General features: G+C 46.6%; 2 protein-coding genes across 7 annotated transcripts in view; both read right to left on the reverse strand.

The window, feature by feature from the left end:
* Nucleotides 1-322: 322 nt before the first annotated feature.
* tjp3 (tight junction protein 3) lies at nt 323-19,958 on the reverse strand. 3 transcript variants are annotated; one of them, XM_083671939.1, is made up of 30 exons: nt 19,836-19,958; nt 13,098-13,154; nt 12,601-12,725; nt 12,249-12,351; nt 11,240-11,528; nt 10,808-10,911; nt 10,368-10,557; nt 9,853-9,934; nt 9,506-9,606; nt 9,213-9,300; nt 8,830-9,018; nt 8,368-8,471; nt 8,073-8,157; nt 7,214-7,305; nt 7,001-7,094; nt 6,164-6,252; nt 5,889-5,961; nt 5,645-5,718; nt 5,493-5,553; nt 5,186-5,342; nt 4,930-5,038; nt 4,532-4,751; nt 4,105-4,304; nt 3,827-3,922; nt 3,628-3,707; nt 3,109-3,319; nt 2,439-2,539; nt 1,523-2,089; nt 1,276-1,325; nt 323-1,138 (listed from the first exon to the last, which is right to left on the reverse strand). In XM_083671939.1, the coding sequence occupies exons 2-30, from the start codon at nt 13,143-13,145 to the stop codon at nt 1,024-1,026; spliced, it is 3,897 nt and encodes a 1,298-aa protein (XP_083528065.1). In that variant the 5' UTR covers nt 13,146-13,154; nt 19,836-19,958; the 3' UTR covers nt 323-1,023. The 3 variants fall into 3 exon arrangements, with proteins under 3 accessions (XP_083528065.1, XP_083528064.1, XP_083528066.1); XM_083671938.1 differs by lacking the exon at nt 19,836-19,958 and adding an exon at nt 15,682-15,704; XM_083671940.1 differs by lacking the exon at nt 19,836-19,958 and adding an exon at nt 13,354-13,423.
* A 1,334-nt stretch (nt 19,959-21,292) lies between these two features.
* The window catches only part of sbno2b (strawberry notch homolog 2b), a 51,928-nt gene continuing 45,887 nt past the window's right edge, over nt 21,293-27,333 (reverse strand). For all 4 annotated transcript variants that reach the window (XM_083672134.1, XM_083672132.1, XM_083672133.1 and 1 more), the window contains 4 exons: nt 26,623-26,754; nt 26,209-26,285; nt 25,725-25,915; nt 21,293-24,972 (listed from right to left, as the gene is read on the reverse strand). In XM_083672134.1, the coding sequence (XP_083528260.1) occupies nt 23,882-24,972; nt 25,725-25,915; nt 26,209-26,285; nt 26,623-26,754 (1,491 nt within the window). In that variant the 3' untranslated portion in view covers nt 21,293-23,881. The remainder of the gene's footprint in view (nt 24,973-25,724; nt 25,916-26,208; nt 26,286-26,622; nt 26,755-27,333) is intronic.

Here is a 27,333-nt window from a genome sequence, read left to right on the forward strand (position 1 = left end):
AACTGGGGCCTTTGCCTGAGGCTCCCCGGGAGCCCCTTAAAATCCTGTTTATTCTGTGCCTCATGACTAAGATTACAGACTGGTGGACCCTCGCACTATAATTAGTTTGCATTCATAAAAAAACTAATAAAGAGGACAGTGTTTTCATTTTGTTGGTTTACGATTTCAATATGAGTTGAGGCTGCCTCAATAATTATTATTATTATTATTATTATATACTGTATCCTAGCTAAACTGCATTAATTATTTAATAATCCAGAAACATGTTGGATTATGCAAACACAATGTTTACAACACACAGGTATTACAGAGTGACTGATGAGAGGATTGTACCTTGTTTTATTTACAATAAAGAAATTTGGACAATGACATGCATTTAATGCCATACCTGTAAATCAGTCTGTTCATCATTTTGTGAATGTCTGTTTATTTTTTCAGAGCCCAATTTAAAGTCTTTAGTTCAAATAACATCCTTGACAAGATATCAGTGTTGTTGTTTGTGTCTTTACAATCTCCATATTGGCATTATAAACAGTATTTATTAAAAAGGTGCATACAATAAAAAATAAAATGTTTGCTTTACTGCAAGCTGTATAAATACAAAAAAACCCTGAGGTTTTATTACAATAGGCATTTTCAGTGAAAAACCATCCTCCTTTCTTAATTCTAAATGGCGTGCACCCAGAACCCAAGATACCACACCTGAAGGCAGCCTTGACAGCAGTAATTCAAAAACCTTTCCACAGAAAATATTACTCCAGCAGGAAAATGAGAAGAGCGAGCAGCGAATCAGCCTTTCCCACAGTAGATTAGAGAGACACAGTGTAGTGGCAGTTGTTCTAGTTGGGTCGGTGAGACTCAAGAGTTCTAGTTCTGGAGGATGCTGTAGAGTTGCAGTTCTGAAATGGTGTACTGTACCGTCCAGTTCTAGAACGATGTGCTGTAGAGAGTACTAGTTCTGGAACGCGTGCTGTATAGTTCTAAAACGGTAATTCTAGAGTTCTGGTCCTGGAACTGTATGCTCTACAGTTCCGTAGCAGGACCCCATTCGATGTCCTCAACCTCTTCGCTGTCGTCAGAGCTGTCGCTGCCTCGGATCTGAGTGCGTCTCGTCTGGACGGCCTGGTGATGAGCCAATCTGCAAGGACGAGCAGAGCATGATCACACACCATTTAACTTACTGTTACACCTCAGCCTGGCTACGCTCCAGAAACGCTGCATTTTGACATTATACAGTGTCACACTAATGAATACAAGTGAACATATTTCACTTACACAAGGAAATTTGGGGAAGCCCTCCTCTCCTGTGGTTCTGCCATTCGGGTCTAAAACAGGGAAATGGACATTATAGTTCGGCATTATAGGTCAGAGAGCAGAGTATCTACCGGCAAACATGCCCATAGACTCAAGTCATACCAAACAGCTACAGTACTAACTATGAATATTTACACTTTCAGTGATTGAATATGCAGCCAACACTGTAGCCTTAGATCTGAGTGACAGTGACTGGCCCAGTATCTACCTGCTGGAGTTTCTCCTCAATGAAAGACAGAGTAACAGGTGGGGGGCTCTCTGGCAGCTTGGGTGGGGGAGGAGGCATCTTGGCTGGGGGGAGCAGAGGGACAGAGCTTACAGGGTCGGGGGCTCTGAACTCTGGTGGTCCTTCCGAGGGGGTGGTGGGGGCCATGGGGTCCGTGGCGCTGATGTCCGAGTCAGAGTAGCTGTGATTGGAGGGGGCGTCAGCAGTGGCGGGAGGGGGGCTGTTGGAGGTGAGGCGTGTTGACCTGGGCTCAGGTACGTACATCAGCGGTGGGACCTCTCGGAGAGGCTCATGGGTGGGCGTTGGGCTGGGGCTGTCTTGCCCGGAGAAGGGCTCTGAGGAGCGGGCGAGCGCTGCTCCTGCTGCCCTGGAGCTTCGGGGAGCCCGGGCCTGGGTGTCGAAGGGCTCCTCCAGGTCCTCGTTGTCTGTGTAGGCCTCTCCGTCTGTGAAGGCCTCTCCGTCTGTGTCCTCCAGGTCACTGGCTGCACTCAGGTAGTCAGAGTGGGTACGGTCCAACGCATCCAGTTCCTCCTCTCCACCTCCCTCCAACTGCACAAACAGACATACATTGACTTTATTGGTTTAATCTGTTTAACCAGCTTAGCCAGTGAGAATATATTCACTCTTAGTATAAAAAACATGTTTAGTCAAGAACTGAGCAGATGAAAAACAAGATTGACATTTGAACATCTGTACAGTGTTCAAACAGCAAAACCAAGCACATAATTCTTCCTGACACAGGCAAGAGGTTAGCACCCCTTCTCACTCATCAGAGTACAGCCGACTCAACAGTGCCTTCCTCTGGCAATTCTAACCATATACATACAATTATAATTCTATGGTTCTACCATCTCTGAGGAGTAAGAAGAGGTTCAACAGTGAGGCGAGTCTGTCTTACCGTGACTTCTGACACCCAGACAGGTTTAGCCTGCTGGTGGTGGATCTTCTCCTTCAGGACCTCGTACCACCTATTAGAGCTGGGCTGGAGGTCAATGCGTGCTGGGAGGAAGATTTAAAAAGACAGTATTAAAACACAGTGAACAGTATCATACCTACCGTGATGAACAGTGAAGCACTCAAGAAAGGGAGTCAAAAACATTTCTTCGCACGCATCAAATTCCTACAACTGATGAAAATTGATTGTATGGCCAAATGAAGAGTCTTCTTCTTCCATTGATACATCTTTATGTTGTATACTTTACATAACAGCGGGTAACGCAACTTATTTCAGGTGTGTGTTCTCTGAATACGTGGCTGAGCATTAAAACAATGGATAAGTGCTCTGATGTGGACACGCTGAGTAAAGTCAATGTGCATAGGCCTGCAGTGTGTTCTAAGATTAACTGTGTGTTGTTCAAGCCCTGTCCAACCACAACAGGGCACAGAGCGGCCACATAGAGGAAGAGAAATAGGTCTATGTTGCTGTGCCTGTGTGCAATGGCCTCTTTGTTCTGTCTCCTCGGTGTGTCAGAGCTGCTGATGGGGGAAGTGGACAGCAGCACCCTACTGTCCCTGCTGCCCACAGAGAGGAGCAGGGTGAGTGAGTGAAACAGAGCGTGCGGTTTTACCTGCAAACAGGTGGCTGCAGTGTTTCCTCATCTTGAGGGCCTGTGCGTAGAGGCGCCTGGAGCTCTTGTTGGAGTTGGGGCAGAGTCTCTGCCTCATGGCCTTGACGTCCTTACGGCTGTGGGGGTCTAGGAACAGAACCATGGGGTGGTACTGGATGTAGTTCAGCCTCTCCACTGCAGTTGGAGTAATGTCCAGCAGAGGGTGCTTTTCCTGGAAACAAAACAAACAAACAGTAAACAAGGGTTTTCAAGAAGTTATTCAAGAACTTGCTTTACAGTGTAAAGCTTTCTCTATGAGCTCTGTGTTCTTCAATCCTTGTTCACAGAACCCACAGGATTGCATGATTTTGTTCCAGGCCAGTACAAACACACCTGACTCAACTGTTCATCAGACTTGAACCACAGTAGCCGTTAATTACTACAATATAGTCGAATCAGATGCATCACTGTAGCTTGAACAAAGGCCTTTATACCCTATGCCACAGTCCCCTTCTCACCCCATATCCTCCCTGTTCTTACCTTCTCTGCAATCCTCCTCACTGTGTCCAGCTTGATGACTGTGGATGCCGTTTCACCTCCACTGCTACGAGGTACCATCTCTGTCATGACCAGAGAAGAAAGAGAAGAAGAAAGAGAAGACGGTTTCATTAACCGGTGAACACAAAGCAACTAAGCTCTGTATCATGATATGAACCAGACATTACACCAGACAGCTTACCTGCCACCTCATATTCATTAGGCATCTCTCTGGCTAGCTTCTCCATGGCAACATCGTTCAGAGGACCGAGAATGACGATGGGGCGTTTGAAATTAGCTGAGCGGAGACACAAGGTTGGAAAGGATTAAAGGTTGGAAAGGATCAAAGACTGGTGCTGATAAAAGCAAGCTCATTTATAGAACCACATTTACCACAGCAATGTTTCTGGCATTACTTTGACCGTACTGCAAAGAATTAATGTGAAGTTGAACAAAATGTCAGGCAAAAATTCCTCAAACCTTCTCTGAGCAGAACTCTCTCGTAGGCTGGGAATTTGCCCTGGATGGTGAGCTGTAGGAGGTCATCACGAGTCCTGCGGACGTTCTTCTTGCCCCCTCTGAGCCCCCGTAGTTTCCAGAACTCAGCCCTTTGTCCAGAGACCTGTCGCTCGGCCCCACTGATCCTCTGAGACTGCTCCATGCTGGCCAGAGTCTCTGCCCTGAGGGATAGAAGAAAAACTCGGTTAAGCATCTACACACAAAGGCCACATGCTAAACACATTCCATACAGTATACACAGTCCTATAATACTTTCAGGTGTTCTGCATCCTTGCAGGAAATGCGTCTTTGCAGACTTTTAAAAATGTCAATCAATCAATCAATCAATGGACCAATAAATCCATCAACCAACCAATAAAGCAACAAACTAGCTCCTGGCCTATCTCACCTGGTCTGGTTGGGGATGGTGCCCTTGTCGAGCTCGTGCAGGTCATTACCCATGCGTATGACCAGCCAGTTGCCCAGCTTGCCCCTGTGCATGGTGTCTACCACCCTGAACACCTCTCCCCTGGTGAAGCTCAGACCGACGTTGCCCTCCGCCTCGTGGTCAAAGTGGCTACGGATGTAGAACGAGTCTCCCAGGCTGGACTTCAGGATCTTCTTGTAAACTGAGACGAGAGGAAGACTTGGGTTACGGAGAAGTTGGTCACACTTGACATTACATTGCACGGATACCATAATGACATGCAACTACACAGTAACTGTCCATCTTGAAATATAATCATATACCTAAGCTGTAATGTGGAAACTCAGCTGTACCTGCTAGCCATCTCTATTAGTACTCACTGTCCATCTTGTTCTGAGTGCGGATGTCCACCTGCTCCCCAGTCTTGATGTTGAGCAGGTACATTGCAGCTTCCTCTCGGGTGAAATGACCAAAGTCCACTCCATTCACCTGCACGGGACCACAGAACAGAGGTGTGAGAGTCTGAGACAGATACTACAGTATGAATCAAGGCACCCCCCTCCCCCTCCCTCCATTTCTACCCCCAAGATTCAAGATATAATCCGAGCCCTGCATGTGGCCAGATCAAGGACTGACCTTCATGATCTGGTCCCCCTCTTTCATGCCTTTCTGCTGGGCGGGGCTATTGGGCTGAACCCCTCCCACAAAGATGCCCACGTCGTTGCCCCCCACCAGCCTCAGTCCCACGCTACCATCCTTCACAAACGACACCTTGTTCAGATCCGAGCTGTACCTGAGAGAGGGGGAGGGAGTATGAGAGAAATTAAGAAGTGATATTGAGTGGTAACCTATCAAATAACCTGTATGAAGGGTTTACTGTACTTTGTTCAATTTAAGGAACAAATGATGTCTATTCAGGGCAGGCAGCAGCATATTAACTCACCCTAGGTTGGGTGTGGGGTAGGAGTCTGGGGGTAAGGAGTAGATGGGCTCTTCTGTCTTGGCTGAAATGCAAATAACACAATTTAGAGTTTTCATGTCCACCAATAATACTACTACTACTGTAAAGCAAAGGTCAGATAGACTGATACTTACAGTAGACAGGAGGGTTGCTCTTCACTGACACTCCAGAACGCAGGGTACCGTTGGCAGGAAGTGGAATGGAGACACTATACAATTGAATGGAGACACCATTCACCTTTAGGTCAGTATCTTTAAAATATCAGGGAGGATATTTTGAGCGCCTCCCTTTGAAGATCTGTGTTTATGTTGGTTTACAGTACTCTACCTACTGTATACATGTAGTGGTCTATAGTAGTATGGTATTACAGTGTTTTACCTGTGGTTGCTGTCCTGGTCTGTGCTACCGGACCTCCTAGGGGGCGAGGGAGCGCGCTCCGACTCTGAGGAATCTGAAGAGGAGAACGCACAGGGAATAAGGATATATACAGACCTAGAGGCTGTAGAAAACTGGACTAGCAGGACGAGAGACGGAGGGGATGAGAGAGATTACATATTGACCAGGTTCTGATTGGCTCATCTCCTGTGCTGACCAATGACCTTTTAAAAAGACAATAAGGGAGGACAGTGTGTAAGGTACCGGAGGTTACTCACCCTCTGGAGGGGGTCTGGTGGGGGTCAGACCTCTGCGAGGGGGGGCCTGGCGCACTGGAGGTGGGGAGGCCCGCACTTCAGGGAGAATTCTGTGTGTAAGAAAGAGGGAGAGGGAGAGAGAGAGCCGTCAGAGAAGACGTAGTGACATCACCGTGTCGTTCATTATAGAAGCTCTACAGACACAGTACGCTGTGATAATAAGCAAATCACGGCATAGAGATTACAACGTCACACGTCACGTGTCCACTGTCCACCTCACTGGACAGAAACCTGCGGTCCAGACTTTCATACACTCGACAACAGACTTGCAGGAGCATGTGACCTGAAGATACCTGCAAACATCACGTTGTGTGTACAGATCTCTTCCAGTGAAGACGACCCTGTTCCTTGTCTAAGCCGTCTAACCAGTCTAACATCCTGGCCTCATCTCCCCAAGAGATCTGTGTTCTAACACACTCAACTATTCAGAGAGAGAGAGAGATCTGACTTCACCTCTATACACATCTGCCCAACGTGTTTTAGCACCTGATCTGTAAAAGCTGCCAATACGTTCTGTTTGAACTTGCTCTTTTAACACAAATCAATTTGTCAAACCAATCTGCATGAGTTAGTATCTTGGTCTGTTTTAAAGCCTTGGGAATGGGCCATTGGCCAGCCTCATCGCAGTGCCATCTGAAACCAGTCATGAACTATACTGTCTCTCTGCCTCACCTGTATCTGTCCTTAGACCCTATGGAGGCTGCACTGTCTCACCTGTATCTGTCCTTAGACCCTATGGAGGCTGCACTGTCTCACCTGTATCTGTCCTTAGACCCTATGGAGGCTGCACTGTCTCACCTGTATCTGTCCTTAGACCCTACGGAGGCTGCACTGTCTGGAGACTCCTGACGAGGGACTGATGCGTAGCTCGCCTCCGACTCTGAACCTGAATCTGAACAAACAACAAACAAAAATCAACACTTTTTCATATTACATTTGTTAAGAGCTATGCAATAGTTTTTGACCAGGCACAAAAATACACAGAGTTCTCACACACACACACACACACACCTTTCCCCAGAGGAGGGTTGGTCACGGTCACACTGGGGGTTTTCCATTTGGGCGACTCCACCCGGGGCGCCGGGGTCAGCACAGGAGCAGCTCTGCAAGAGAAGAAAGGGAGGTTGGGAGTGAGGGAGGAGGAAGAACAACAGAACTCAGTTACGTGTGGAGAGGGGGACCCGTGGCTGATATTATAAATCATGAGAGGATGAGATAAGAGACTGAAATATTCACCTCAGGATCTCTGGGAGAGCTCTCTCAACGACTGATCAAAGTCAATCAACAAGAGGAGAGTTGACAATTAGGAGTTAAGGATTCAGCATCATTATTGCTCTGGCGTCCTACTCCTGTTAGAATCCCTGTCTAACCAGCTACATGACTGACAGTCAAGTCATCGTTCTAAACTTGGTTGCTTCGTATTTGTGTATCTTTGTTGAGTTCCTCATGTTGTGATTGGGAGGGGGGGTTTTGTAGGGAAGTTTTGATAAGCAATGATCAAAGTCCTCTTTTTTCAGCCAGTCAAAGTCCACCTCATCAGACCATATTAAGCCACATATAGATTTCAGTGTAAGTCGATTTTATTTCATTGGTAAACAAAAAACCTCACAGTTAACAGAAGTACAACATGCATCATGGGAGTACAACTAACAGATTCAAGAAAGACAAAAATGTAATAAAATAAGATCAAAATCATGAGTTTAAGAAAAAAAAAAACATAACAATAAATCAACACAATCACTACACACTACGATTAATGTGAGCTAGAGAAGGCCTGCATCAGTTCCTCAGTGCCCCAGTCCAGGCAGTCCCGCTGAGGCTTGGGGGGGGGGGGGGGATATAGGATGGGGTGGGGGTACCTCATCTGTACCTGTATCTGTTCCTGGAGTCCTGGCTGTGGGGGGTGCCCTGCCTCTGGGGGGGCTCGGAGCTGCCGTCCGACTCAGACTCTGAATCTGGGGAGAGACAGGCAGAATAGGGGTCATGTGCTGTTGTGGTTGCAGCCTCTTCATCCCCTGTAGTCAGTGGCTGTATTTCAGTCAACCCATGCACCTCATCAACCACACAGAGTATTGAAGTCTATCTTCAACCATTCATAGTATAGTGAACCCAGTGGTTCACTTGTGTTTCATTGGGACCAATAACAGAGCCAAGTTGGTACTGACCTGGGGAAGGCGGTCTTAAGGGGGAGGAGACTCGTCGATAGGCCTCTGGACGAACGGTGATTGGGGACCCTCTCAGCCCTGGGTTGGGCAGATCAGGGAGGACTCTGTGGAGAGAGCGGGGGAGAGAGAGAGAGAGAATAGGTGAGAGGGGAGATAAGGAGGTGAAAAATGGAGGGAAGAGGGAAGGGGGAGGAGGTGAAAGGGGATAATGGAACGGAGAGATGAGGAGGGGAAGATAAAAAGAGATAAGGTGTGAGAATGTAAGAAGAGTGATTGATAGAGAGAGAGAGAGAGAGAGAGAGGGAGAGGGAGGGAGGGAGAGAGGGAGGCAGGGAGGGAGGGATAGGGAGAGAGGGGAGTGTTTAGAATGAGAGAGATGATGGAGAAAACAGAGTGAAGCAGGTGGGAGCAGCTCAGAGAGTGGAGCTGAGGAGGTGAGATTGTAGAGGTCAATGTGCTCACTTGTATCTGGAGTGGTCGGAGGGACTCTTCCGCCTGGGCGGAGGGGAGGCGCTACGGTCAGAGTCCGACTCGGACACAGCTTTACGAGGACGCGAGGCGCTGGAGGAGGGGCGGGAAGCCGTCCCGGACCAGTTGGGGACGATGGGTGAAGCTCGGGGGTTGGGGAGGGTGGACAGTCCTGAGAGGGTTCTACAGCAGAGACAAATGAAAATGAATACTGTAATATTGATAAAAATAAATAAATAAAAAACTGCTGAGTGGTTTAAGTTCGACAATGGCATTACACAGTGCAAACTTTTTAATGTATAATTGAGGCCTCCAGATTCCACATAAGTGTGTACAACATGTCAGGTGTGTATTGTTGTCCAGTACGTTGAGCCCACCTGTATTTGTTTGAGTGGTCTCTCATATCTGGGCTGTCTCTCCTGGCTGGAGGGGAGGCACTGCGGTCAGACTCAGACTGTGACGGAGCTGGAGGAAAACAAAACATGACGCAACTCATTATTGTCAAATGTATTCTCAATGACTGGCTACATAATGGTTGAATAAGTGAGCACAGTTATTGTTCGGGTTACACCGACAAGATGAGTGGTATCTTTGGGGTATCCTGGAAATAGTGACCAGAAGCAGTGTTAATATTGGTAACACTGATGTGACTATATATTCCTAAACTCACCTCTGCGGGGAGGGAAAGCTTTAGCAGGGGGGCGGTTCAGTGTGGAGCGGGCTGGGGATGTGTCACGAGACTTAGCTGGAGGAGGAGGCTCCGCTCTGGTTCTAAAACACAAGACAGAAACGAGAGAGAGAGAGGAGAGATGGGCGGGCAAGGCAGAGAGAGAGAGAGAGAGAGAGACACTCGTCATACTTTTACAGTTCAGGTGTCACCTTGGCAAACAGCATAACTAGATCTTGAGAGAGATTTCATCTTAATGAGATTAACCTGGATAAATAGAGGGTTTTTTAAAAACACATTTTATGTATGGATGTTGTTGATGGGTGTTGTTGAGCTGTTGCTGTGGTTACCTGCGTGTGCGGCGTTCTCGAGTGGTGGAGCGTGACACTCTGCCCTTGGGAGAGGGGATGTCTGTGTCCAGGTCTGAAATGTCTGACGAGATCAAAGAAAGAAGAAATCAAACCAATGGAGGAGGAGATCACAAAACAGCTGGATGATCTTCCCCTTCTCTCTCTTCCCCATCCCCCCCCCCCTCTCTCTCTCTGCCCCCCTTCACTCCCTCCTCCCTTCTCTCTCTCCCCCCCCCCCTCTCTCTCTCTCTGCCCCCCTTCACTCCCTCCTCCCTCTTCCCCCCCCCCTCTCTCTGCCCCCCTTCACTCCCTCCTCCCTTCTCTCTCTTCCCCACCCCACCCCCCCTCTCTCTCTCTGCCCCCCTTCACTCCCTCCTCCCTCTTCCCCCCCCCCCTCTCTCTGCCCCCCTTCACTCCCTCCTCCCTTCTCTCTCTTCCCCACCCCACCCCCCCTCTCTCTCTCTGCCCCCCTTCACTCCCTCCTCCCTCTTCCCCCCCACCCCCCTCTCTCTCACCCTCTAGTTCGGAGCTGCTATTCCCTCGGCGGTCCTCCTCGCTGTTGGGGGCGCTGTCCACTATCTCAGGGATGCTGACCAGGAACTTGCGGTCGTCTCTGAGGACCATCATGGTTAGCTTGCCTCTGGACTTCTCCACCAGGTGTTTGGTCTCCAGCAGAGACAGGTTCTCTGTTACCATACCGTTGATCTGGACAGGAAGGATGGTTTAGAGGGAGACATTCAAATAAAAACTTTATCGTTCACACAATGCTTAAATGTGTGGTTGTGCTTCACACAATGTCATTAACAACCACTGAAACTTTTGATTGTCGTCAGGAAATTTTGGGTCAGGAGTGGAGAATCTCCACAAAAGCTGTGAAATTTAGTAGATGTGACAGAGTAGACAGACATTTCTATCTTAAAAGCCCTCTCTCTGTCTCTCCCTCGCTGTCTCTCACCTTGAGGATGAGGTCTCCCTCCTGCAGAGTGCCCTCCTTGGCAGCCAGGCCTGTATCTGTCATGTGTTTGATGAAGATCTGGCTCCCCAACTTCAGTCCATACTCTGGAACACAGACAGAGAGGCAACATGAAATCAATGCACCAGCAGTACACCTATCCCAGCACGTCAGATCTGTGAAAACCTCTGACAGGACGGAGGCATTGGCTGCATTCCAGGTCGTCTTTCATTGCAATTGCAACGTGTTGATTTTCAGTCTGAGATCTCCCAACACCAGTATAAGTGTTTAACATCTCAGGAGCCACATTAACATTACACAACAACCTGCTATTGCCCTGCGGAGCCTGGCTGAAATGAGGACAGGAGACCTGGAACTCAACAAATCTACCGTTCTAAGACAAGAGTCTCCGGTCCCTTCGCCCCGGTCCCTTACCATCAGTGAGCTTCTTCTTCAGCAGGGTGGCTCTGATTGGCTTTTCCGGGCCGTCCTGGCGCGGCAGACGCTTGTACCCAGAACTGAGCGGCAGAGCGTGGCCGTTGCGGTCGGGCGTGGAGCTGCGGGCGCGGTAGCGGTCTCTGTCGCGGGTGTGGTCGCTTCCGTCGGAGTAGCGGCGGGGTTGTCGCGGAGGCTCCGGTTCCAGCAGGTTGGAGTGGGAGACGGCGCGCGACGGCCTGCTGCTGGTGGTGACTGGGAGCTGGATCTTACGAGGACGTTTCACAGTCTGGGGGGGGGGAGAGAGGGACAGGGCTGGGTCACTATACAGCTGGGTGGAGAGAGAGGGACAGGGCTGGGTCACTATACAGCTGGGTGGAGAGAGAGGGACAGGGCTGGGTCACTATACAGCTGGGTGGAGAGAGAGGGACAGGGCTGGGTCACTATACAGCTGGGTGGAGAGAGAGGGACAGGGCTGGGTCACTATACAGCTGGGTGGAGAGAGAGGGACAGGGCTGGGTCACTATACAGCTGGGTGGAGAGTAGGTTTCATGTGCTATGCAGCACTATGGATCTTGAATTCCCTTTTCATGGTCTCGAAGAAAGACAGGGACAAGTTAGTGCACAGCTGGGCAGTGGTATGGAATTACAATGCATGTTAAGATGCTGCTTCACAGTCGGGGTCCTGGACAGGGCTATCAGTATACAGCTGGGATGTAATACAGCATTCAACAATTCTTCTCACAGTGTGGGAAAGACTATTCAAAGCCCAGGAATATACACCAACAAGAGTTAACTAAAACAGTAGGAGGCTTGTTCACAGTCTAACAGAGAAGCTGAGACGTGTGTGAAGGTAGAGAATGGATCTGTTGTGTATGGAAGCTGAATGTGTTACACATAAAAATAAACATGTGGCTTTAGGATACTGTTTTTTTTGTTTTGTTTTGTTTTTTTATAATGGCATTTGCTCAAACGAGGCTCTGTAAGGGAGGTTTCTGTCAGCACTCACGATGTTGGCTGTTTTGCCGCATGACTTGAGGTTCTGGATTGTGAAGGTAGAGTAGACGTTCTCCATGGACACGCCATTAACCATGACGATATGATCTTTGGTGCTATTAGAGAGGGAAGAAAGGTGAAGGTGAGCAAATATTCATACAGAGCACAGTCATTTGGTTGTGTGTGTACATGTTGGTGTGTACATGTGTATGGACAGTATGTATTTACATTTGTATGTGTGTGTGTATATATATATATATATATATATATGTGTGTGTGTGTACACATATACGTGTGTACTGCAATACGTGTTCATGAACAAAAGGCCAGGCAATTCCAGACAGGGTGACAAACAGGTGACTTACAATAGCCTTCCCATAGCAGGTCCATTCCTCACCACATCTGAGACCACTACTGCTGTGTCCCCGGTGTCTGGGTTAGGCTTATCTCGGCCTCCTGAGATCGCAAAGCCAAAACCCACCTTGGAGTCCTGCCATGGAGAGAGAGAGAGGGTGGTAGCGAGATAAAGGGAGAGGAGGGAGGGAGAGAGAGAGAGGAGGGGAGGAGAGAGAGAGAGAGAGAGAGGAGGGGAGGGGGGGAGAGAGAGAGAGAGGAGGTACATTCCATCAGCATTCAAGTGTGTCACCTGACCTCCACCTAGAGTTACAGAGAGCAGCAGGGTGTGTCTTTGTCACGCTCTGACATTCCTGGAGCTGGCTGCCTCGCTGCTGAAATGGATAGTTCTGATGTTGTCTCCAACTCAAGTGGACATGTTTCACAATAGGCTTCGAATTAACTTGACATCATAGTTGGTATATTAAACCAAGTATTAATACGCGCACGCATGCACACACACACTTACTTTGTTTAGTGTTATTGTATGTTGCTCCCATATCATTAACTCCTCCATGTCTGGTTTCTGAAAAGAAATGACAACATAACAACTATTACACCACTGGAATCAACGTGCAGAGTACAGAAATGACACACTTTGCCAAAAACAAAACAATAAGAATCTTTTCTCTTTGACAAGAAATACTAAGAAATGATTTCCTTGATAAGAAATGACAACGTGCAGGACAACAACAGAAGCAGCAGCTGTGTAGTCCAGACCTTACACTGAGAGCAGCTGAGCTCCAGGTCCTCCGCCCTGCACTGTGCTGTGCTGTGTGTGTGTGTGTGTGTGTGTGCGTGTGCGTGTGTGTGTTTGTGTGTGAGGAGCGGAGGAGAAGAGCGACTCAATACCAGCCCCAGCAAGCTCTCACCTGTCCCATTCCTGTCTGACAGGTATGGGGGAGGGGCCACAAGGGACAGCTCAGAGGCCCTTTATGCTCTCCCTGCGACATACGACGCCTAGGGTTTATTCAATGAGGTTGCACACAGAAATGTTACGTATAAAGCTGGTGGGATTTCTTGCTCTACACAAAAGATAAACCATGTCTGTTCCAGACATTACATTTCTATCTGACCTAGCATGCTGGAACATTGCTGTAGTCTCTCCTGAATAAGCCCCTGGGGGTTCGATGACATGTTCTGGGCGTTGCAGATAGAAATTCAACGCATAGAACAGACACCACCTCTTGCCATGTGAAAGAGAGCCCTATCTGTTCTATACAATATATTTCTATCTGCTCAATTTAGCATGCGTCATCCCTACTGAACACACCCCTGGACACAACCAAACAGGAAACCAACCAACTGACAATAGTGACATTCACTCTTATTGAGTTTCTTAACTGACATACTCAACATACTCAACATATTTCTGCTCCACTCTAGCATTTTCCACATACCATCTAATGTCAAAACCAAACATGCAGGCCTTATACTATATCTCATAAGACCTACAACAAATAGCCAAAACTGGTCGAGTGAGAGAGACTACAAAACCAAACAAGGGCAGTATTGTACAGAGGTGTGAAAAGCCTGTCGTCAATGCTATATTCAAATGTCTTTGAGCCTCAGATGTTGTCTGTCAGTGAGTGTCAGTAGCTGCAATACAAACAGACTTCAACAACCAGTTCAGCCATACCGTATGCCCTGGGAGCTGAGCACCATATGTCTGACCATGTTATTGATACCTGTACACCAGAAAAATATATAACAAGTTAGGAGATGTCTGTGTAAATGGGACTCACCTGTGTGTGTGTGTGTGTGTATGTATGTATGTATGTATGTATGTATGTATGTATGTATGTATGTATGTGTATGTGTATATTCCAGGGTCCATGAACACACAGGTCAATAGGTCACACAGGGAATAACCACCTCAGCCTCCCCTATCAATCATTAACCCTCTCCCTATGAGAGAGTTGCAAATGGAATACCTGTGTCTGCTTGTAATGTTTACGATCAAAGACATGGCATTCTTTGCTCAATAATCTACTGAACTACTGAATGGTATCCCAAGAGAATAGACTGATGGAAACAGTTTGATCAGGACTCAAAGAAGAAGCTCCTTGTCAAGAGAATGACTGACTAACAGTCAAATCAATGTAATGCCATGTGGGCATAATCTCCTGTATCCTCTATACGAGAATACATTGATCCAAATGACTAAACAGGGAGACAATGGTTGACACCAACGACACGTGCAGCAATCCTGTGACAGATGACGGATCGCTGTCCTCTGTGGCTCAGTAGGTAGAGCATGGCGCTAACAACGCTTAGGTTGTGGGTTTGATTCCCGCTGGGACCATATATACTGAAATGTATGCACTCACTGCAATGTAAGTCGCTTTGGATAAAAGCATCAGCTAAATGGCATATATTACGGATGAGGCTCACTGCCAACAGAAAACGCAAATAGTGGTGATGCTATCAGTCTAGAGTCAAGGGATACCCTTCCTGAAAACATGCCTCTGTCAACACAGTGAGCAAGAGAATACGCGAGCGTAATACTAGGCTATACAACAATTCATGGGAGGACATCTTGGATTGGTAAAGCCATCTCTGTGAAATGACATCCACATCTAAAATGAAGCAGGTATTAGCAACACAACTACACAGAGTCTCATATTGCACTACTTTCCGCAAAATCCTACTTGACATGAAGTGCACTTCAACAGCTTTTTCTTTTTTTGTCTTAGACTCACTCACTGTCAGGGCAGCCCAGTCATACTGCCCAACAGCCAGTGTACTGCTTTTGGCTACTAGGCTTATGTGAGTAATAAGCCAAGCCTTTCTATGGCCACCATCCAGCTCTCACCTAGCTACAGTACCCTATAGGAGAGTTCCTCACTGCCTCCAGAACAACACACCCGTATACATGGAAGTACAGTACAGTATAGACCTACAGAGACCACAGCCTTGGAGAGTGAAAGCAATAACAGGATATCAAACCACCACACATCGTCAAAGGGGAAAGCTAGAGAATACTCAGGTACTTTCCAGCAATTCATAAAAGACCAAAAATGATTTCTTTCGCTGATAAATGAGCTACTCACCACTTCTTTGAACCTCACTTCCATCTCCCACTGGGACTCGAGCTAGCTTGGTAACACCTGAGCACACCTGCAGCGTCCTCTACTCAAAAACAGGTTGCTTCCTATTCCATCTCATAATCCACGTGACAGAGGTGATATTGACTTGTATTGGTTTCTATCAAAATGACCCCAGAGTCCGGCTGTCCGGCTGAAACATGATCGGGGTTATCAATAGCTAACGGGGCTATAAGCTAACGGGGTCTGCCCAGGGCGGCTCTTTGTCAGAGAAAAACACCTTGCAGAAACCCCACCTGGATCAATGGGGAGCTCCGCCACCTCTGCCTCTCCCACTCTCACAGAGCACTTTCTATTGCCCTTTGTTGCCAAGGATTTAAGGCGGAACCTATTTTGCCACTATATGAAACCCTATACACCCACGTGGAAAAGGTGAAACACACCTTAAGACATTTAGATGGGAAACAGTAGTCAGACCCAGTAAATGAGTCACTGTAGTGCAGACCACTTGTCATAAGCTACAAAGATTAAACAAACAGAAACCACAATACCACAGTCAATTTCAGGAGGGGTAATCATTCACTACCGCTGAGGAGTAGGTGCAGTCAGCATGCCATACTAACTGCTCAGTGGTGGCCAGCGCACTGCTGTACCCGGTGGTATGCTGGGGGGGCAGCATCAAGAAAGGTGACACTAAGAGGCTGAACAAGCTTATTAGGAAAGCTGGTCCTGTCCTCGGTGTCACCCTGGACACTGTGGCACTTGCCTACCGCAATAAGACTGTACAACTCCTCCGGCTGGCTCGATCGGGGTGATCAGAGTCAGGCTGGGGGATGTTAAATCATACTGGACTGTTCATACTGTATATAATGTTTTGGATGTCTATTTTTATTCTATTGTCACTTTATTTTGTTGTTGTTGTTTGTGATGCAAGCAGCTGTAACGCCTTAATTTCCCCTCGGGGATCAACAAAGTACCTTTCTCTCTCAATGTTATGTGCTCTCCATGACTACATAAGAGGTTAGATGATGACAACATTAGGAATATAAAGCAGGTACTTCATGAAGACCTGATGCAACAACCCAGTTGATCAACAGATTGGTTTAACACCAAAGAACAAATTAAACAGATGAAAAAGTCACATTCGCCTCATTGTGTGATTTCACAAGAGTGGCCTACTTCGTTTCAGTTCGTAGAGAGGGTACAAAGAGCAACTTACCGACGGCGGTGACACTGGGTTCACCGGTGGAGGTAACACTGACTGCTTTAAGAGTTTGATCCGCTGCGTCAGATTCATGATGATTAACGACGTCTTGTTTTGTCCGACGACAACCTGCTGCCAGCCTTACATGAGGTCACCCCAGGTCTGGCTGACCCTGGTCGCTAACACTAACGCTAACGCTAACACACACTGGAGGCAGAGCTGAATTCAGTACATGGCTGTGGTGGTAGGAGACATACACTGTACACCTTATCTCAGCACCACATGGTCACTGATACCTTCACACAGAGTCCAGGTGAAGGGGGGGCCACAGTAGAGAGGCACTCCACAAACACTGCCAGGCCTCTTCCTCTTTACAAAAGCTGTCACATACTGCATCCACCTTGGCTGAGATGTGCACTAAACGGCAATATTCCCATTCTGTCCCCCTGTGTGTTTGACCACAGTCAGGTGCTCAGAGCTTTCCCATGGAGCAGGTTGTGGGGCTTGATTAGTCATGCCTGGAGCTATGGTTACACAGGGAATGAGTGCGTTGGGCTGTTAATAATTGATAGGGTATTTACTTCGCCAGAGGCCTGGCCAAGGTTTCTCTAAATAGGCCGCCACTGTGCTCTGCTGTGGGATGAGGAAGTAGCAGGGGGTTTAGATTGAATCTCTACATAATAAACATGTATGTATGGCCCCGATGCACAGGCGCGATAACTTTCCTGGCTGCCTCTTTTCTTATGTTCTTCTCCTTAACCTGCACTACCTACCTTCCTAAATGTCTCTACTGACTAAGGCAGTGTGTGTGTGTGTGTGTGTGTGTGTGTGTGTGTGTGAAGACCTTGAGAGGTCAACATACAGGTGTAAAGCAGCACTGCTTAACAGACGATAGATTTCTGTTTACATTATGAGAAGTTAGTAATGATAAGGAAGGAGGACATTTCATATCATCATTGTTTTTGTATATATATATATATATATATATATATATATATATATATATATATATACACACACATACAAAAACAAGCTGACGCTTTTATCCAAACCGACATACATTGCAGTGAGTGCATACATACATTTCAGTATATATGGTCCCAGCAGGATTCAAACCCACAACCTAAGCGTTGTTAGCGCCATGCTCTACCATCTGAGCCGCAGAGGACCACAGTGTTCAGTGTTCTGGAACAACTGGCCTTTGGACAGTGGGCCACTTGAATCATTGATAGCAAAGTGAGGGGGGAACAGGGTAGAGTAAAAAAACACTTGACTGGATTTGATAGAGAGCTGTAGCATAAGCAAACACTTCTTAAGAGCAGGCTTGTGTAAGTTAAGGTGTGCCCTTACGACAGGTAAACAATCGCTCACACTGCAGAGAACACACAGTCTGCTCCAGATGCACCAATAACACACAGGGGCAAGCAACTGTCAAGTTCCCACTGAAGCAAATATTATACTTTGTCAAAAATTGACAATACCTGAAGTATTCAATCAACCGAACAGACTACTGTTTGTTCCTCTGTACATCAGGTGTTCACGAGGGCTGCAGTGCAAGTGTGTGCTAAGACAAATAGTGTCTAATGTTTTAGGCCTAATTCCACCATGACATTAGCAGTTCCTCACAGTTCACTGTGTGAGCAAGCTTGGTACCTGTCATGTTACATTGTGAAAGAAAACACTGGCCTTCCTTGCCGTGCTGAGAGAATGTGGTCTTCCAAGAATCATTGGGGAACATTTTACATGGCCTCGAGTCACCCTATACATCTTGGTCAATGGCTGAGCAACACACAAACAACAAATGCACCACTTCATGAGTCTAGATCAGTAGATACCACGGCCGAGCCCACAGACTAGGTATAATTAGCCATTACAATGGGCTTTCAACCTCAGTTGTATTACTTGGGCCTGTCATTAACATTGTTCACACAGTGTGTGCTACCATTTTACAACCACAGTATTATCTTCTTAAGTTACATCCTTGAACAAACACCAAAACAACATCCATCAGGGAATTCATACATACATCATCTAAGGAACCTTAATGACCGTTTTCAATTCATGGATGGTTGAGTGAGACACACTCGTCGTACTGTAAAGGCATCCTGACCTAGCCTTGGATTAGACACAGGTCACACAGTATCAGGGTCCTCATTTATCAAACAACCTCGCAACAGGTGAACGTACAAAGGGGAAGAAAGACGCAGCTATTTGGGAATGCAGTGTGTCGAAACTGTGGTGAAACGTCACCGTGGCAGGCAGAAACCTGCATGTGTGGCAGAACCTGTAGGGTGAGGCAAGGGGGAGTGGGTCATTTAGTTGTCTGTCACCCAAAACACTGACAGGGTCTCTTTTTTTACAAACTGCAACTGTCCTACCCATTTTCTGCTGTCATAATTCCCATTCTCTACAGTGAAGTCTTCCAAGCTACACATTAAGGGCATTCCACTATAATGGGTGCTGCTTCATGGATTACAGAGACCGCAAATAGTCACATTAAATTTGAATCAATCTTCTAATCTCTCATTGCCCCTCAATTGATTTAGACTCAGTGTAACCCAATAATTCCCAAACAGAAAACCCCCCCACTTCAGTCTGCCAACTGTGTGTTGACTAAATCCATGTCATCAAATCATTTCACGTTGACAGTGCGCAAATGAAAAAGTTAGGCTATTGTCGTCTGAAGATTACATTTGAAAAAAAAAAAGTGAAAATGTAATTATTTGGAGAACAGTTTGAGAGATAGACCACTCGGGTCTCGTCGAGTCAAAACAGGTGTCCCGTCCATTGGGTCCCGTCTAAACATGTCTACAAATATTCAACCCGAAGTTGTCTATGTAATTCACACCCCATCTTATCATTTCAACTCACGAGTAGCATGAATCAATTGTGGAACTTCGACCTCACCTGCTTGTTGAGACAATGGAGAAGTAATAAAGGTGATAGACTTGCCTACCTGTAAAACGTCTCAGTAGCTGCAAAGTAAAGGTGTCCAGTCCAATTCAAAATAAGTCGAGGGCTTGACACTTGTGGCTCTGCGATTTGAATTGCCTATCGATAAACTAACTTCGTGGAGGAATCTACCTGAAGAGCAGGGGAAAGGGGTGTTGCTATTCAGCTGTAAAGCATGCAGGTGAGTTTCATAACGTCATCACGCACGTTGCGACACTTTCAGGAAGTAGCCGTCGCCCAATTTCCTGTCCTGCCCTTCCGTATTCATAAACACTCCCTGATAGCCTCTCAGGGAGCGGAAGGAGTGGAAGTGATGGCAATATCTATAACTAACCCATAATGGATATTCGTCTTGGAGTAGACTGTAAGGGTTTATTTAAACACATAGCGTAATCGTCTTACCCCTTCAGAAATAAACAGCTACTGCTTTGAATGTCCTTTCTACTATATTCCAACATGTAGGAACATTCCCAAATGTTACACCGCGCCCACACACACACCGCACCCCATTATGAGACCGACAGGTGGTATCAAAGGTATGCAGCCTCTAAACAGGAATCTTTACTGTAATACTTGATGAAACTGAATGATTGAAAGACCTGTCATTTCAAAATGAAGGTAAACTGCATCACCACCACCTGTCAAAGAAGTATGTAATCCTCATGAACTCTTGCATATTGCCCCAATGCAAGAAAGGCAAAATCAATACACAATGAAGACCCTTTCAGCAATCTTCAAGTTTTTATTTGTTTGTTTGTTTACAAAGTTAAGATTGCATTATGATATATTCCTTCCTTTTGTTGAGTAGAAAACCTTTTTAAAGAATTAGTCGAAAGGCACAATTTTTTACAATATATACATTTCGATCTAAATTATAAATATATAGAAAAACAAAAGCACAACCCAGAATAAAAGTGCTGAACACAGTTTTTACAGAAAAAATAGCCTTTGTTTAAAAATACATACAATCAGTAGCATGTTTTTTGTTTCGTTTTTGTTAGCAATAAATTATTTGAATGTGATACTTTTATATATGCAAAAAGGTGAAGAAACAAGGAAGGTGGTTACAGTATAAAAAAATGCAATCCATCAAAAGGTCAGGAACACAACAAGCTTGCAACTCTCAATCAGAACTAACAGACAACAGTAACTCCGTTATGCCATTCTTAGTGCAAATTGAGAAAAAATAGAAAAAATACCTAAAAACTGCTAAGACAAGTCAACAGGCTTCTTCTAAATTGTAGTTTTTTCTCAAATTGTGTTTGTCCATTTCCCTCAGGTGTATAATAATGCATCGGCTGCTACTTTTCGTGTGTGTGTGTGTGTGCGCGCGTGTGTGTCTGTGAGCATTATAGCACGCAATCTAATGGCCATACCTAGAGGGGACTGGGTATTAGTTTGTGGAATTGTTTCAATTTCTTGGAATGTGCCTGATGAGGAAAAATATTTTTAGGGGACAAGTTTTGAGCAGAAATGAGATGGTTATAAACTCTTGCAGATTCTGTTCTGTCTCTTTGGGTACTAAGACAAAAGAGAGAGAATATAGAGCAGAGATGTTGTGATGTCTGGCTTCAGACTTAACCAGAAATGTGTCAGAATATAGGAGAAGGGGGAAAGACTTGCAAAAGTAATTGCAACCATAAGTATATACTGGTGCAAATCGAAGTCTTTGTCAGCATTCACATGGATAAAACATCTGACAACGACCACAAGAGAGAAAAGAAAACAAATAAAGGTCAAGATAAACAAATAATGTTCCTTAAAAAAGAAACAGCCTTTGATCTTTGCCCTAAGATGGCATAAACACTTAAAAATCACCGACATTTTCACAACAACACTTACCGACACAAACCCATCACATTAAGTCTTGAACATACAAAAAAATAAAATAATACAGCAAGAGTCGCAGCACAGAATGAAGAAATAAAAATAGCACTCAAATGTGTATTGGTTAGTTTCACCACTGTTCACCACTGTTGGTAGGGGGGGCTGGGGGGGGGGGGGGGGGGGGGGGGGGAAACATCTTTTTAAGGGTTCTTCCTGAGATTGATAATAGGTCAGATATATAGCCAGTAACCTCTGGGGTGTGTGGAATACTTTGGTATCTCTGCTAACTAAAGCCCTGGCAGAAGCTGTCCAAGTCAGAACGATACGAGTCGAGCAGAATTGGGTGAAAGAAATGAAGAGAGACAAAACCATCAACCCTGTACAGCAGTACAGAAACAGTGCAATATTATTTGGTGGCAGGTTATAATAATAGATGTATTTATTTTTTTTGTTTTATAGGAATCTTGAAAACTTTGAAACGTCCCTGACAAACTTTAAGTTGACTAAAGTATCATCAGGAGGATAACAATCTAAAAACTAAATATCCCTTAAATATAAATAACAATAATTATCATAATAACAATGATGACAAAGACATCAAAAATACATTGCTTTCATCCCATCACAATGTTTATACAAAAGTATTTCAGCTGTTTTTAAACTGGACTAGAACAGAAATGAGAATCCAATTAGTTAGCTACTGTATAACCTTCGGCTGTAGAGAGTAAACAGTACTGAGACTTTTAAAAGATCTTGTTATTTAAAAATTGAGATTTTTTTTATTGCTTTTGATTGGTTGAACTTTACCCCAGGCTTTTTCATGAACCAATTACAGTGCATTCATTTCACAACAGACAGCCAGATCTCACAGGTTCTGAAATATATACCATATATATATAATGGGCTAAAACAACAAATATCCATATCAATATTGGTCAAAGGTTTAAAAAAACAAACAAACAAACAAAGAAAACGAACGCACTCTAGACTTTCCTGAGAACTTCAAAAATCAAAAGCAAACCAGGAGTCACAACATTGGGATGGTGTAGTAGACTTAGTGGGATGATTTGACACCATTTGAACCCATCCATTTCACCCCAATACACCTAGCCCTGCAGCATCACTCCCATTGAACCCCCAATATTCTATTCTCTCACATGGCCTGGGACAGCGGGGGGGGGGGGGGGGGCTGGTGCTGCTCTGCTGTAGGGACAGCTATACCTTAGATACACATAGATACACATACTGGCTTGTGAGGAGGGGGTGCTATCCCTGGCACCCACTCCCAGCACAGCCCAAACTGTGGGAAGGACAGGGGGTTCGAAGTTAAATACAAATCTAATAAATTAAGATACCAACGCTTTGAGTACAAATCTATACATAGGCCTATATGGGTTTCAAAGACTGCATTTTTAAGAAGGTTTCCAAAGGCACTGATACAACGGCAGACTGTTTTTCCCCTCCCTTATTTTTCACATCAGACACAGAGGCAGGAGTTCAGACAAACGGGGTGAAAAACAAGGAGGGGACAAGATGGGAGCAAGAACTGAAGTATTTCCTCACAAATAATCTCATCTGATTTGTGTTGATATTTTCCAGTTGAATGTTTTTGATTTAAAATAAACCAAGGCTTGCAAGCCTAGTTCCAGTCAATGCAATGGAGACAAAAAGCGGTGTACAGGACAACACAGGAAAGCACGCATAGAACAGATGTACATGGAAGAGGACAGGCAGTTAGAATCCAGCAACATTACTCATGTGATACTGAATATAACCAGTAGGGGGTACTGTGGTTTATAATAACCACAAAAAAAAAACAACACACAAAACTTTCCTCAACAAAGACATACAATCGAACAGGAGTATGATTTTGATCACATACATACAAAAAAAAAAAAAAATCTAACAAATCAAACACCGCTACTTCTGTATTCCTTAATTGAGGAAAGTCTCACCATCTCCATAACAGGACCAAAACATTTTGTGTAGGGAACGAGACCGTGGCCAGTTTAGACCGGGGACATGGAGACTTGAGAGTGTGTGTGTGTGTGTGTGTGTGTGAGGTTAAGGGGGGGGGGCACAGCGAAGGACAGGACAGGACAGGCAGTGATGTGACTAAGTGGCCCTGAGGGGATGGGGGAGGTGTTTGGAGGGGGGGGGGGTCAGGGGGTCAGGGGGTGCGTTCATGGACAGCAGCTACAGGACACAGCTAAAACAACCGTTTCAGGGGGTGTTGTTAAGCGGGTCCCAGTCGGGCAGCCGGTACTGAATGACAGATTGGCGGTCAGAGGCGGTGGCTCGCAGCATGTTGTCCAGAACCTCACGCACATTGAGGAGCGTGTCCGAGCTGCAGTGGCCGTTGGGTATGGGGAGGGGCTGTGTTTCTGAGGGGGCCAGGGCTGCGGCGGAGGAGGAGGAGGAGAAGAGAGAGGAGGAGGAGGAAGGGGTGGAGGAAGAGGAGAGGAGGCCGGCTGAGACGTGAGCCGCTGTGTTGTTGGAGGAGGAAGAGGATGGGGGAGGGGAGGAGGAAGGGTTGGCTGTCTGAGAGTAAGGCGAGGGTAGACAGAGGTTGAGAATCTCTAAGAAGTCCTGGTGGTCATTATTGTTGTTGTTGACCAGTGAAGCCTGGCTCTCTGGCCGCTGCTGTAGATGTTGTTGTTGTTGTTGTTGATGATGTTGATGTTGATGATGTTTTATCAACGGAGGGGGCGGCAGGTGTGCAGTGTGCTGAGCAGCTAGAGCACTCTGAGCGATCAGGGTCTCCAGACCATAGTCTTCCACATAGCCCCCAGCATGGCCCCCCCCTAGGCTGTCCAGCACCAGCCCCCCCGTGCTGTCTGGGGAGGGAGAATGGCTGCTGACTGTCAGGTCCAGGATCTCATCCAGGGAGGGGGTGCTGCTGTGGTTGTTCTTGTGGGGCTGCAGCGGGGGCATGGAGGGGGTTTTAGCCAGGGACGGGGACAGGAATTGGTGGGGGAAGTGGGGGAAGTGGGAGGTGAGGCTGGTCATGCTGGGCAGGTTGATGTGGTTGAGCTGGTTGAGCGGTCCTGGCTGGTTCTGGCTCCTCTGGTGGGCCTGGGTAAGGGACTGGGTCTGGGCCTGGAGCGGCTGGGAGAGGGACTGGGTCTGTGGCTGGGCGTACAGCTTGGACAGGAGGTGTTTGTTCTGCAGCATCTGCTTGCGCTGGCGCTCCTGGGCCAGGTGCAGCTCCTGGGCCTTCTGCTCCTTCTCCCTCCGCCTCCTCTTCACCTCCTCGTCCATGCGAAGCAGCTCCTCCCGCACACGAGGCACACAGTTCTCTGGGATCTTGATACCTGAGGGAAACGAGACGAAATCAGTGCATCAACATCAAAGAAATCTGTAAGGCAGTAACAGGCAGGGTACTGGAGGCAGTAACAGGCAGGGTACTAGAGGCAGTAACAGGCAGGGTACTAGAGGCAGTAACAGGCAGGGTACTGGAGGCAGTAACAGGCAGGGTACTAGAGGCAGTAACAGGCAGGGTACTAGAGGCAGTAACAGGCAGGGTACTGGAGGCAGTAACAGGCAGGGTACTGGAGGCAGTAACAGGCAGGGTACTGGAGGCAGTAACAGGCAGGGTACTGGAGGCAGTAACAGGCAGGGTACTGGAGGCAGTAACAGGCAGGGTACTAGAGGCAGTAACAGGCAGGGTACTAGAGGCAGTAACAGGCAGGGTACTAGAGGCAGTCCTGTCCTGATGCATCTCTCTACTGGCCCTGGGCCAGCGTGCATCGTCACTGTTGAACCCCGACAAGAAATTAACGTTTCTTTATACTTGAGCTACATAGCGACAATTTCACTTCTCTATAAGGCTTAGATTTAGTAACACCAGCATTACATCAATAACAATTTCAACCCTGTGATTCCTGTCACAAGTTTGAGAGTCACACTGTAACTTCACTATGTTTGATCTACCAACAGAAAACAGGATCAAGGTATTCCCTTTGACAGATCACACAACAATCCCAGTGAGAGGTGTCTGTGTGAAAGCTGTGTTGGGGGCTGTTCGTACGTCACAAGATCAGCGGTTAGGATGTACGCTACTCACCGACTTGCTTGTTGTGATCCTTGGTTTTGAGGCGTACGATCTGCAGGATGCTGGAGGCTGTGATGTCATAGACCACGTCGGCCACACGTTTCCAAACGCGCAGCAGTGCGCCGCACAGCATGTGGTACTGACGCAGACGCATGCCCTGCAAGCACTCCTGGCCCTCTTCGATCTTCTTACACTTACCATTCCTGGGGGAGAGGGATAGGGAGGGAGATGTTAAATCAAGAGGTTGTAAGCTCTTTGTCTGAAAAGAGTGATTTCCTAACATATTTAGCCCCCTGAAGCTTTTCAGAATGCTCCTGTAACCTGCAGAATCCTCCAAATATAGTGCATCTATCCTCAACCCGGTCTCAACCATGGCCCAAGTAAGGACCAACTGTCTCACACCCAACCATTGGACAGACACTGGGGCAAGGTAACCAATCAAGACGTAAAGCCTAAATAAGAGTGTTATCTCCCTAAAGTTGATTCCCGTACTCACCAGTTGGCATGGCTACACTTCCTGAAGGAGAAGGTGAACTGGTTCTCCCAGCTCTCCTTGGCTTGGTCTGGGGTCACCTGAGAATCATGGGAACACAGACGAAGGTGTCACTCTCACAATACACAGCATCCCTTTGTGCTCTACCTCCAACACAATCCTGCATTATAATCCTGGCCTTACATCACATGATGTAAAACACTCTTATGGAACAGGGTTGTGCAACGTCCTCATTCACTACTCCCACTGGTCCAGTAGGGGGCAGCATACTCCGCAGAGAAGCATAGCAGAGACATTTCACACCAAGCAACAAAAGACAAAGTGTGTCTGTAAATGAGCAGTGACAAACTTACAATGGAAAAAAGAGGATGTGAATGTGATGGTTGTAGGGGGGTTTTGGAAGAGGGTGACTCTTACCTTGCGGTAGCGTTGCTGCAGGTTGTCCAGGCTCTCAGGGTGGGCCTGCTTGCCAATGTTGGGCTTGTAGAGGATAAAGTTCCTCCCCCGGCCCTGCTCAGCGAGCAGGACACACGGGTGGTTACCCCGCGGCTAGGAGGGGAGAGACGACAACAACACAGGTCAGCTGGTCACACTGGCTCAGGTGCTCAGGTGTTCAGGTGTTTGGTGAAACTAGTTGGTAGGACTATCGAAGACTACAGGTGGGACTATTAAGACTCATTTCATTGTTCATTGATCTAGTATAAGCTAAATTATAGTATATAGCAATAGTTTAAACCTGGTCCACCATAATCTTTCTATGACAACCAGTCTAAAAAAAAAAAAAACATTTGCTAACCTACATAGCTTGTTCACTACGACCACAATGTTTTATTTTGTATTAGCATAACCAATCTCTCATGAAACATAATCTTATCAGCCTCATGTTCAGGTACACCTCCATTTTATTTCCTTGATCTGGGATGGGAACAACACAGTCAACTTGATCCAGCTGAACTGTCATTCACCTCTGTCAGCCAGTCAGGGGAGCTGCTGTGCTGTGGTCTATGTAGTGCACTAGCCCTGAGGTGGGTGGGGGAGCTCGCGAGATCGTAGAGGATAGACATTTCCTGCTAGTCAGTGCCTGTTGGAACATGCAGCGCAGCACGTCTGTGTGTCTCTGCGGAGCGG

This window comes from Argentina silus (genome assembly GCF_951799395.1).
Source record: "Argentina silus genome assembly, chromosome: 6".
Classification (NCBI taxonomy): domain Eukaryota; kingdom Metazoa; phylum Chordata; class Actinopteri; order Argentiniformes; family Argentinidae; genus Argentina; species Argentina silus.